This window comes from Cetorhinus maximus, unplaced genomic scaffold (assembly GCF_964194155.1).
Source record: "Cetorhinus maximus unplaced genomic scaffold, sCetMax3.hap1.1 HAP1_SCAFFOLD_4034, whole genome shotgun sequence".
In the NCBI taxonomy this organism is placed as follows: Eukaryota; Metazoa; Chordata; class Chondrichthyes; order Lamniformes; family Cetorhinidae; genus Cetorhinus; species Cetorhinus maximus.
In genome coordinates this window covers 4,982-18,456 of record NW_027599939.1, presented here as the reverse complement: position 1 = coordinate 18,456, position 13,475 = coordinate 4,982, and the positions used below count along the sequence as shown (strand labels likewise).

General features: G+C 47.7%; 1 protein-coding gene across 1 annotated transcript; it reads left to right on the top strand.

Annotated features, from left to right (window-relative positions):
• Positions 1 to 217: 217 nt before the first annotated feature.
• On the top strand, positions 218 to 12,822 carry LOC144678326 (plectin-like; the record flags this gene model as incomplete). Its single annotated transcript, XM_078538148.1, has 5 exons — positions 218 to 401; positions 1,656 to 1,813; positions 6,581 to 6,759; positions 8,328 to 8,466; positions 12,164 to 12,822. Coding segments are annotated over 5 exons (1,059 nt in total), but the record flags the coding sequence as incomplete, so codon positions are not given.
• Between the last annotated feature and the right edge of the window lie 653 nt (positions 12,823 to 13,475).

Here is a 13,475-nt window from a genome sequence, read left to right as displayed (position 1 = left end):
CATCCCCTCGCTCTCTCATCCCCTCGCTCTCTCATCCCCTCGCTCTCTCATCCCCTCGCTCTCTGGTCCCCTCATTCCCTGATTTCCCCTCACTCCCTGATTACCCCTCGCTCTCTGATCCCCTCGCACTCTGGTCCCCTCGCTCTTTTCCCCCTCCCTACCTGCCCTTCCCCCCATTTTCCTCTGCCTTGCTCTAACTTTGGATGATATTTTGCAGTTTCGGAGTTTGAATTCCGAGGATTATAAGCATATCCTGCCAAACCTGGAACTTCACTATCAGGATTTCTTACGGGAAAGTCAGGATTCACACATGTTTGGACCCGATGACCGGATTCAGATTGAGAGGGAATACAAACTTACCGTTCAACACTACGAGAAACTGCAGCGGAGCCTAGAGAGAGGTAAACACCAGCATAACAGGAACAGGAGTAGACCACTCGGCCCATCGAGCCTGCTCCACCATTCAATACCATTATGGCTGACCTTGGGCTTCAACTCCATTGTCCCACTCACTCCCCATACCCCTTAATTCTCTCTATCCCAGCCTTAAATGTCTCCAACAATGGAACATCCACAGGCCTCTGGGGTAGAAAATTCCAAAGATTCACAACCTTGTGAGTGAAGTAATTTCTCCTCATCTCAGTCTGAGGTGATTAGTTTCTCAATCCTGAGTTAGGCTGAGATGCCCTCACCTGTCTCCTGCCCATGGATCAGTGTCTCTAGCTGGATACAGGAACAGAAAACCAACTCCTGGAGCCTATCCTGCCATTTAATGGGACCTGATCCCATGTCTGATCTGTGACCGAGCCTCATTGTCCACCTTCGTTCCATAATCTTTAATAATTGCAGAAATCCATCGATGGCTCAGAGTTTGTGGTACAAGTGTCTCAAAAAGAGTTGGAGATTGAGGTGTAGATGTTTCAGGTAGGGTCAGACTTTAACCTGCTCTTTCTTTCTCTCACTGTCACTGCCCCTCCCCCCAACACTCTCTCTGTCTCTTTATCGCCTTTCTCTCTGCCCCTCTCTCTTTTTGTCTCTCTGTCCCCTTCTCTCTCGCTCTCTCTCACTCTGTCTGTCTGTCTCTAATCACCTCCCTCTTCCCCTCTCTGTCTCTTTATCTCCTTTTCTCTCTGTCCTTCTCTCTCTCTTTATCTCTCTATCTCCTCTCTCTCTCTCTCTCTCTGTCTCCGTCTCCTTTTCTCTGTCTTGTTCTGTATCTCTCTCCTCTGTTTCCCTCTCTCCCTCTTTCTTTGTCCCTCTCTCTCCCACTCTCTCTCTCTGTTGCTTTGTCTGTCACTCTCTATCTCTCTCTCTCTCTCTCTTTTTGTCTGTCACTCTCTATCTCTCTCTCTCTCTCTTTGTCTGTAACTCTCTATCTCTCTCTCTCTCTTTGTCTGTCACTCTCTATCTCTCTCTCTCTCTCTCTTTGTCTGTCACTATCTCTCTCTGTCTCTTTGTCACTCTCTTCCTCTCTCTCTCCATATCACTCTCTCTCGTCTCTGTTTCCCTTTCTACCTCTCTCCCCCTCTCTCTCTCACTCCCTCCCTCCCTCTCTCTCTCTCCCTCTCTCTCTGTCTCCCCCTCTCTCTCTCACTCCCTCCCTCCCTCTCTCTCTCTCCCTCTCTCTCTGCTCCCCCTCCCCCCCCCTATTGTAGGTGAACAGGATGAGTTGAGCTGTAAAAAGTATGTGACGCAGCTGAAGGACATTCGACTGCAGCTCGAGGGCTGTGAGAAGAGAACAATCCACAAGATCCGACAACCACTCGACAAAAACCCACTGGCCGAGTGTAAGCAGCGCATCAATGAACAGCAGGTAAAGCCCAGTCATTGGGACGACAATGTGCAGGACCTGGGACAGGAACTGATGTGGGTCCGAACCCTGACATTCAAGTACAAAAATCTCAGAAAGGGGGAAACGTAGGGCAAACAAAGCAGAGCTCCCTGAATGCTGAAAGAGACAGAGATTAAGATGAAGAAAAAAAGTGTGCATGTGACAGATATCAGGAGGATGATCCAACAGAGAAGCAGGCTGAAGACAAGGCTCAGAGGTGAAGTGAAAAAGAAACCAAGAGGGAGTGTGAGAAGAGCCCGGCAGGTGGACAAAAGGGAATCCAGAAATTGTCAATAGGCAAATAAATAGAAAAAGGGTGGAAAAAGGAGAGAAACTAGTTAGGGACCAAGAAGGGGATTTACACATGGAGGCAGTGGGCACAGGGACATAGGAAATAGGAGCAGGAGAAGGCCATTCAGCCCATCAAGCCTGCTCCGCCATTCCAACATATCGTAGCTGATATATCTACCTCTTACTGCAATTTTCCCACTATCTCCATATTCCTTGATATTATTAGTCTCCAGAAATCTATCGATTCCCGTTTTGAACATACTCAATGACTGAGCTTCAGCAGCCTCTGGGGTAGAGAATCCCAAAGATTCACCACCCTCTGAGTGAAGAAATTCATCCTTATTTCAGTCTTAAATGGCCTACCCCTTATTCTGAGACTGGGTCCCTGGTTCTAGACCCCGCAAGCCAGGGGAACCATCCTATCCACATCCACCCTGTCACCCCTGTAAGAATTTTGTTAGTTTCAATGAGATCACCTCTCATTCTTCCAAACTTCAGAGAATAAAGTTTCCTCCATCTCTCCTCATAAGACAATCCCACCATCCAAGGGATTAGTCTGGTGAACCTCTGTTGCACTTCCTCTATGACAAGTACATCCTTCCTTAGATAAGGAGACCAAAACTGTACACAATACCCCAGGTGCAGTCTCACCAAGGCTCTATACAATTGCAGCAAGACATCTTATACTCCTGCACTCAAATCTCCTTGTGATGAAGACCAACATTTGCCTTTCTAATTGCTTGCTGCACCTGCATTCTAGCTTTTAGTGACTCATGAACAAGGACACCCAGGTCCCTTTGGATATCAACACTTCCCAATCTCTCACCATTTAAGAAATATTCTGCCTTTCTGTTTTCTCTACCAAAGTGGATAACTTCACACTTATTCACATTATATTCCATCTGCCATGTTCTTGCCCACTCACTTAGTCTGTCCAAATCCTCTTGAAGCCTCCTTACATCCTCCTCACAACTCACATTCCCACCTAGTTTTGTGTCCTCAGCAAATTTGGAAATATTACACTTGGTCCCCACATCCTAACCATTGATGTAGATTGTGAATGGCTGGGACCCCAGTACTGATCCTCGCTGTACCCCACGAGGAACATCCTGCCATCCTGAGAACGATCCGATTATTCCTACTCTGTTTTCTGTCTGTTAACCAATTCTCAATCCATGTCAGTATATTCCCCCCAATCCCATGTGCTCTAACTTTGTTTAACAACCTCCTATGTGAGACCTTATCAAAAGCCTTCTGAAAATCCAAATACACCACATCCACTGGTTCCCCTTTATCTCTGCTACAGGTCAAAATACTCCAACAGGTTTGTCAAACATGATTTCCCTTTCAGAAATCCATGTTGACTCTGCTCAATCTCATCATCATTTTCCGTGTCCAGTTATCGCATCCTTAATAATAGATTCTAACATTTTCCCCACTACTAACATCAAACTAACAGGTCTGTAGTTCTCTGTTTTCTCTCTCCCTCCTTAAATAGCGTGGTTACGTTTGTTACTTTCCAGTCTGCAGGAACTTTTCCGGAATCTATAGAATTTGAAAGTTAGCCACCAATGCATCCACTATTTCCATAACCACCTCCTTCAACACTCTGGGATGAAGCTCATTTGGTCCAGGGGATTTATTAGCCTTCAACCCAATTAATTTTTCAAGTGCTGCCTCTTTATTAACACTAATTTCTTTCTGTTCCTCATTTTCACAAGTCCCTTGGTTCCCTGGTATTTCTGGGAGATTTTCTGTATCTTCCTCTGTGAAGACAAACACAGAGTAATTTAGTTTCTCCACCATTTCCCAATTCTCCATTATAAATTCTCCCGTCTCCGCCTGTAATGTGCCCACATTTATCCGAGCTAATCTTTTCCTTTTCATGCACCTAAAGAAGTTTTTACAGTCCCGCCTTTTTGTTACTCAGTAGCTTTGATTCATTTTCTCTTTTCCTTTTATTTATCAGTTTCTTGGTCCCCCTTTGCAGGATTCTAAATTGCTCCCAATCCTCGGAGTTACCACTTTTTCTGACAACCTTATCAGCCATTTCCTTTGATCTTGTGCAATTTTAACTTATTTTGTTAGCCACGGTTAATTCACATTTCTGGTTGGGTTTTGTGCCTTACAGGACAGCATACCTGTTATAGACCATGCCATACGTCTTTAAATACTAGTCACTGTCTGTCTACCGTCAAATCTTCTAGTGTATTTTCCTAATCCACCATAGCCAGCCTGCCCCTCATACCTTCAGAGTTTCCTCTGTTCAGATTTAAGACCCTAGTTTCAGAATGAACTCTATCACTTTCAAACTTAATATAAAATTCCATCATATTATGGTCACTATTTCCTAATAGCTACTTTACACCAAGGTTATTAATTAGCCCCTTCACTACATAGTAATAAACTCAAAATAGGCCTCTTCCATACTGCTCCAGAAACCCATCTCGTACACACTCCAGAAATTCATCCTCCACATCATTAGTGCTCATTAGGTTTACCCAGTCTATGTGTAAATTGAAGTCGCCCATCGTTTCTGTATTACCCATGCTACATGTAGCTCTAATTTCCTGATTTATACCCAGCATTACCACTACAGCTTGGTGGCCTATAAACAACTCTCACCCCTTGCTGTTTCTCAGCTGCACCCAAACTGATTCTACATCTTGATCCTTTGATCTAAGATCCTCTCTCACTAATGTATTGATCTTGTCCCTTATTAACAGTGCTACCCCACCCCCTTTTCCCCTCTGCCTATCCTTCCTAAATGATGAATATTCCTGAATATTCAGTTCCCAGTCCTGATCAGCCTGTAGCCATGTCTCTGCTATGACAATTAGATCATATCCCTTTACCTCTATTTGCTACCTTATTACGAATGCTGCATGCATTCACATAGAGAGCACTTAACTTTGTCTTTTTGACATTATTCCACATTCTGATCCTACCTCCTGTTACCAGTTTTACTTCCCTCCAATCTGAGCTCCCTCCCAGATTTCTAGCCCCCGGCCAATCTGGTTTAAACTCTCCCCAACAGCACGATCAAATCTCCCTGCGAGGACCTTAGTCCCAGTCCTGTTCCGGTGTAACAGCTTATTCAGGTCCCACCTGCCCTAGAACCGGTCCCAGTCCCTCAGAAATATGATCTGCTCGCTCCCTGACCCCTCGCTCCCTGACCCCCTCGCTCCCTAACCCCTGCGCTCCCTGACCTCCTCGCTCTCTGATTCCCTCGCTCCCTGACCCCTTCACTCCCTGACCCTCTCACTCCCTGACCCCCTCATTCCCTGACCCCCTCGCTCCCTGACCCCCTCGCTCCCTGACCCCCTCGCTCCCTGACCCCCTCGCTCCCTGACCCCCTCGCTCCCTGACCCCCTCGCTCCCTGACCCCTGCGCTCCCTGATCCCCTCGCTCCCTGATCCCCTCGCTCCCTGATCCCCTCGCTCCCTGATCCCCTCGCTCCCTGATCCCCTCGCTCCCTGATCCCCTCGCTCCCTGATCCCCTCGCTCCCTGATCCCCTCGCTCCCTGATCCCCTCGCTCCCTGATCCCCTCGCTCCCTGATCCCCTCACTCCACTGCCGAAGGTTTACTTCTGTTCTTTTCCTTCCTCAGCCCGGAATCCCCGAACTGTCTTTCACAGAGAGCGTTTTTTCTCTGGAGTTTCTTCATGTAGTGCAAGCTTGGTGAATCTTTGTTCTAATTCCTCACAAATTTGGTCTTTTCAGTCCAAGCGTAAGCCCCCACCCACATTCCTGCACCATGAACCACACATACTGCTGCCTACAGCTGATCCCCCCACCCCTCTCTCAGACTTTGGCACACTAACTGTGCCTGTGAATTGTCAGTGATATCTTCAACCTTTCCCCTCTCAAAGCCCATCCCCATGGCAATGTGAATCACATACACCTTGATTTCAGGTAGAAATGCTGATTTGTTATCCTGAGACCCTTCACCTTTGAAGTAATTGGACAGTTTCAAGGACACCTGTTTCCAACCTGACATTCTCACCACTTTCCTGGGACTTTGGAGACTTAGTCTAACCACCTATTGCACACAGGCTGCTGCCATTGTCTCCAAGTGTAAACACCTTGCACCTTCTTCCCAGTAAAATAATCTGGGCGCCTTTAATCACTTACAATCAAACCTCTGCCTGTTGTCAAGCAGAGCTCAGAACGGGTCACATGAAATCCTTCATATTACCTTAAACTGAAGATACAGTCCCAAAATAGAGCAATCTGATAAATCTCAGCATTGGAACAAAGTGCGGTGGGAGGCGGGGTGGGTGTGGGCGGGTGGGGAGCGTGTGGAAGGGAGGAGAAGGGGAGAGAGAGAAGAGAAAGAGAGAGGGAGGAGGGAGTGAGAGGGGAGGGAAAGAGAGAGAGGAGGGGGGAAAGTTAGCCACTGGTCCATGGCCCCTGGTAGAAACCATTTACTCTTCTGTTTCTTCTTCTGTTTGGCAGAAAATTCACTCTGAGCTGGAAGGGATTAAGAAGAATTTGAACATAGTGACTGAGAAGACAGAGAAAGTCCTGGCCCTGCCAGAACAACTAAACAGTGCACCTCTGTTACGCTCTGAGCTGGACATCACTGTACAGAAGATGAACCGAGTCTACAGTCTCTCTGCTGTCTATCTGGAGAAGTGAGTCCCAACTTTAGAAGCCCAGCGCATGGCCAGAGTAAACAGTTAAAACTAGGAAAAATACACTGAGAACACGCTGTGTGTAAAACACACACACTCACACACAGACACACAGACACACACACACACACACACAGACACACACACACACACAAACACACACTCACACACAGACACACACACACACAGACACACGCTCTCTCTCTCAAGGAAATCTGCCGTCCTTACCTGGTCTGGCCTACATGTGACTGCAGACCCACAGTAAAATGTGGTTGACTTGTAACTGTCTGTAGGATGGCCTAGCAAACTACTCAGTTATATCAATCTCCTAAAACTTCAATAAAAAGGAATGAAACCAGGCAGACCACCCAGCATCGACCAAGGCACCGGAAACAACAACGGCAAACTCAGCCCTGTCAACCCTGCAAAGCCCTCCTTACTAACATCTGGGGGCTAGTGCCAAAATTGGGAGAGCTGTCTCACAGACTAGTCAAGCAACAGCCTGACATAGTCATCCTCACGGAATCATACCTTACAGATAATGTCCCCGACTCTAACCTATCCTCATAAGACAAGCCACTCAGTCCAGGTATCAATCTGGTAAACCTCCTCTGAACCACCTCCAACGCATTTACATCCTTCCTTAAATAAGGAGACCAAAACTGCACACAGTATTCGCGGTCTCACCAATTCCCTGTATAACTGAAGCATAACATCCTTACTTTTATGTTCAATCCCTCTCTTAATAAAGGATAGCATTCCATTAGCCTTCTTAATTACTTGCTGTACCTGCATACTAACTTTTTGTGACTCATGTACTAGAACACCCAAATCCCTCTGCAGCTCAGAATTTTGCAGCCGTTCTCCATTTAATTAAGACTCTGCTTTTCTGTTCTTCCTGCTAAAGTGAACAACTTCACATTTTCCCACATTGAACTCCATTTGCCAGATCTTTGCCTACTCACTCAACCCATCTATATCCATCTGCAACCTCCTCACGTCCTCTTCACAACAGACTTTCCTACCTATCTTTGTGTCATCTGCAAATTTAGCTACTATGTCTTCACTCCCCTTATCTAAGTCATTGATGTGAGTGATGTTTCCTCAGCTGTACTCTGTTTGCCTTGGCCACACCGACTTACCCACTCAAACACCACAGACCAGAAACTGAACTGGGCTAGCCATATAAATACTGTGGCTACAAGAGCAGGTCAGAGGCTCGGAATCCTGCAAAGAGTAACTCACCTCCTGACTCCCCAAAGCCTGTCCACCATCTACAAGGCACAGGTCAGGAGTGTGATGGAATACTCTCCACTTGCCTGGATGAGTGCAGCTCCCACAACACTCAAGAAGCTGGACACCATCCAGGATCCAAGGACCATTATAGGCATTGAAATATTTTAATCTTCTCACTGATGCTGGGGAACTGTTGGAGATGAGCTGAGAGTTTTAGCTTTGACTTGTCATCGTGCTGCTTTTTCCTGGAGAACCTGAGGCATTTTGATGCCCCCATCTGTTTATATTGGCTCCCTCTCCTCTCCTCACTGCCTCTTTTCTCCTCTTTGCAGATTGAAGACAATTGATGTGGTGATTCGAAGCACACAGGAGGCTGAGGATCTAGTAAAGAAATACGAGACACGGCTGAGGGAGGTAAACACTGTCCCTGCTGACACAAAGTCTCTGGAGACCTACAAACAGCAGCTAAAGGTGAGAGAGGGTAACATCAATGATCAGTGAAACAGGGTGATAAACTGTGAGGGGGCACAGATTGTAGCAATGTCTGTCAGTGAGTGCACTTCAACTGGGCACGGGGAGTGAGGGGGAGAGTGGGATTAGACTGGGTGGGATATTAAAGGGTGCGGGGAGTGAGGGGGAGAGTGGGATTAGACTGGGTGGGATATTAAAGGGTGCGGGGAGTGAGGGGGAGAGTGGGATTAGACTGGGTGGGATATTAAAGGGTGCGGGGAGAGAGGGGGAGAGTGGGATTAGACTGGGTGGGATATTAAAGGGTGTGGGGAGTGAGGATGAGAGTGGGATTAGACTGGGTGGGATATTAAAGGGTGCGGGGAGTGAGGGGGAGAGTGGGATTAGACTGGGTGGGATATTAAAGGGTGTGGGGAGTGAGGTTGAGAGTGGGATTAGACTGGGTGGGATATTAAAGGGTGCGGGGAGTGAGGGGGAGAGCGGGATTAGACTGGGTGGGATATTAAAGGGTGCGGGGAGTGAGGGGGAGAGTGGGATTAGACTGGGTGAGATATTAAAGGGTGCGGGGAGTGAGGGGGAGAGTGGGATTGGACTGGGTGGGATATTAAAGGGTGCGGGGAGTGAGGGGGAGAGTGGGATTAGACTGGGTGGGATATTAAAGGGTGCGGGGAGTGAGGGTGAGTGGGATTAGACTGGGTGGGATATTAAAGGGTGTGGGGAGTGAGGGGGAGAGTGGGATTAGACTGGGTGGGATATTAAAGGGTGCGGGGAGTGAGGGGGAGAGTGGGATTAGACTGGGTGGGATATTAAAGGGTGCAGGTAGTGAGGGGGAGAATGGGATTATACTGGGTGGGATATTAAAGGGTGTGGGGAGTGAGGGGGAGAGTGGGATTAGACTGGGTGGGATATTAAAGGGTGTGGGGAGTGAGGGGGAGAGTGCGATTAGACTGGGTGCGATATTAAAGGGTGCGGAGAGTGAGGGGGAGAGTGGGATTAGATTGGGTGGGATATTAAAGGGTGCGGGGGGAGTGGGATTAGACTGGGTGGGATATTAAAGGGTGTGGGGAGTGAGGGGGAGAGCGGGATTAGACTGGGTGGGATATTAAAGGGTGTGGGGAGTGAGGGGGAGAGCGGGATTAGACTGGGTGGGATATTAAAGGGTGCGGGGAGTGAGGGGGAGAGTGGGATTAGACTGGGTGGGATATTAAAGGGTGTGGGGAGTGAGGGGGAGAGCGGGATTAGACTGGGTGGGATATTAAAGGGTGCGGGGAGTGAGGGGGAGAGTGGGATTAGACTGGGTGGGATATTAAAGGGTGCGGGGAGTTAGGGGGAGAGTGATATTAGACTGGATGGGATATTAAAGGTGAGGGGGAGAGTGGGATTAGACTGGGTGGGGTATCAACATCTCAGAAGTGTGTACCATCTACAAGATGCACTGCAGGAATTCACCAAGGCTCCTTTGACAGCATCTTCCAAACCCACAACCACTACCATCTAGAAGGACAAGAGCAGCAGATAGATGGGAACCCCATCACCTGGAAGTTCCCCTCCAAGTCACTCACCATCCTGACTTGGGAATATATCGCCATTCCTTCACTGTCGCTGGGTCAAAATCCTGGAACCCCCTCCCTAACAGCACGGTGGGTGTACCTACACCACATGGGCTGCAGCGGTTCAAGAAGGCAGCTCACCACCACCTTCTCAAGGGTAATTAGGGATGGGCAATAAATGCTGGGCCTAGTCAGTGACGCCCACACCCAGTGAATGAATTTTTTAAAAATTGCCAGCAGTCTGGATTGGCCAAATGGTCTCCAGCCAAGCTGTACTGCCGCTGATAGGATGAATTTTTGCGACAGACTATTCAGCACAGGGTGCATCGTGTCACTGGGAGTCACAATGGCCCAAAAGAGGCCATTCAGCCCGTTGAGTCACTGCTGGCTCTCTGTAGGGTCATCCAGTCAGTCCGATTCCCTTGCTCTATCCCTGTATCCCTGTAAGTTTATTTCCCTCAAGTGAGAATCCAATTTCCTTTTGAAATCATTCGTTGTCTCCACTTCCACCACCCTCGCGGGCAGCGAGTTCCAGGTCATCACCACTCACTGCGTAAAAAAGTTCTTCCTCACATCCTCCTCTCTCTCTCTTCCCAAAATATTAAATGTGTCCCTTAGTCCTTGCACCATCAGCCAATGAGAACAGTTTTTCCTTGTCTCCCTTACCTAAACCTGTCATCACCTTGTACACCCCTATCAAATCCCCCCTCAATCTCCTTCACTCCAAGGAGAACAACCCCAGCTTCTCCAACCTCACCTTGTAACTAAAATCCCTCATCCCTGGACCTGTTCTGGTAAATCCCCTCCTCACCCTCTCAGGGACCCTCACACCCTTCCTAAAGTGTGGTGAGCAGAACTGGACACAAGACTCGAGTTGTGGCCTAACCAGAGCTTTATAAAGATTCAGCAGAACTTCCCTGCTTTTGTACTCAATGCCTCTATTAATGAAACCCAAGATCCCGTACGCTTTGTTAACCTCTCTCTCAATATGTCCTGACACCTTCAAAGATGGATCTACATAGACCCCTAGATCTCTCTGTCCCTGCGCACTCTTTAGAACTGTGACATTAAGTACAAAAATACGAATTAGGAGCAGGATAGGCCACTCGGCCCCTCGAGCCTGCTCCGCCAATCAATAAGATCATGACTGATCTGATTGTAACCTCAACCCCACATTCCTGCCCACCCCCAATAACCTTTCACCCCCTTGTTAATCAAGAATCTATCTCGCTCTGCCTTAAAAATATTCAAAGACTCTGCTTCCACCGCCTTTTGAGGAAGGGAGTTCCAAAGACTCACGACCCTCTGAGAGAAAATGATTTCTCCTCATCTCTGTTTTAAATGGGCGACCCCTTATTTTTAAACAGTGACCCCTAGTTCTAGATTCTCCCACAAGAGGAAACATCCTCTCCACATCCACCCTGTCCAGACCCCTCAGGATCTTAAAGGTTTCAATTAAGTCGCCTCTTACTCTTCTAAACTCCAGTGGATACAAGCCTAACCTGTCCAACCTTTCCTCATAAGACAACCCGCCCATTCCTGGTATTAGTCCAGTAAACCTTCTCTGAACTGCTTCCAATGTATTTACATCATTCCTTAAATAAGGAGACCAAAACTAGGCACAGTACTCCAGATTGGCCTCTGTACGATATTGCTGCTCCGTACCCTTTCTGCCAAAATGCATTGCCTCACACTTCTCTGTATTAAATCCAGCTGCCACTTGTCTGCCCATTCTGCCAGCCTATCTATGTCCTGTTCCAGGTGATTCATATCATCCTCACTGTTAGCCATTCCTTCAAGCTTGGAAAATTTTGAAATTTTACTCTTATTCCAAGACCCAAGTTATTTATATATATCAAAAAGCAGTGGTCCCACCATTGTCCCTTGGGGAACAGCACTGTCCACCATCCTCCAGTCTGAAAAATAAACATTTACCACTACTCACGGGTTTCTAACTTTAAGCCAATGTTTTATCCAATTGGACATTGATTCTCCAATTCCATGAATCTCAGTTTTGTTAACCAGCCTTTACATGGTACCTTGTCAAACACTTTCTTAAAACCGATATAGACAATGCCTTGTATCTTGGTAATAGGGCTCAGTGCCGCTCTGCTATTCCTCAGTTGATTGGTTTCTGCTTTTCTGTTTAGGGAATGCGTGGGGAGGTTGGAGGTAACCAGCCACTCTTTGATAATCTGGAGAGTGAACTCAGCAAAGCCAAACTGGTGAATGAGCAAATGATTCACAGTCACAGTGAGCGAGATGTTGACTTGGATCGGTACCGGGAGTGTGTGCAGCAACTTCTGGAGCATTGGCAGGGCATCCAGGCTCAGATTGACATCCGTTCCCGAGAACTGGAACAACTGGGGCGACAGCTCAGCTATTACCGGGAGGCTCACGATTGGCTGATCCAGTGGATTCAGGAGACTAAAGAACGTCAGGAGAAGATCCAGGCCAAGCCAATCAGAAACAGCAGCCAACTCAGAGAGCAACTGCAGCAAGAGAAGGTAACTGGCACTATCCCAGGGCATGGGGAACCCAGGGCATGAGGAATGCAGGGGAGAGGGGAATGCAGGGGATGGTGAATCCAGAGGGGTGGGGAATGCAGGCAAGAGGGGAATCTAGAGGAGAGAGGGGACCCCAGGGGAGAGGGGAAAGCAGGGGATACTGAACCCAGAGGGGAGGGGAATGCAGCGGAGAGAGAAACGTAAGCCAGAGGGGAATCTAGAGGGGAGAGGGGAATGCAGGGGGGAGGGGAGCCCAGGGAGATGAGGACCAGGGAAGAGGGGGACCCAAGGAAGACAGAGCCCAGGGAAAGGGGGGACGCAGGCGTGAGGAACCAAGGACATCGAGAACCAATGGGTGAGGGGTCCCAGGAAAGAAAGAAGCTCAGGGGAGAGGGAACACAAGAACATGAGAAATAGAAACAGGAGTGGAAGGAATAGAAACAATGAACCCGCTCTGTTATTTACAACGCTCATGGCTAATCTCGAGCTTCAGGTACACTACATCTACTGGTTCCCCTTTATCTGCCCTACTTGTTACATCCTCAAAAACTATAATAAATTTGTCAAGCAGGATTTCCCTTAGTAAAACCATATTGACTTGTTCTAATCATACTCTGCTTTCCTAAGTGCATCGTTAAGATGTCTTAATAACAGATTCCAGCATTTTTCCAGCAACTGATGTTAGGCTAAGTTCCTGTCTGATAGGGACCATTCCTGAATCTAAGGAATTTTGGAAAATCATAGCTAGAGCTTCCACAATCTGTGTAGCCATCTCTTTTAGAACCCTAGGGTGTAGACCTTCAGGTCCCAGGGATTTGTCGGATTTTAGTCCCTTAAGTTTCTCCAGTACTGTATCTCTGCTGATATTAGTTTCCAGAATTTCCTCACTCCTTTAGCCCCTGGTTACCGTCTATTTCTGGAATGAAACTTGTGTCTTCTACTGTGAAGACAGACA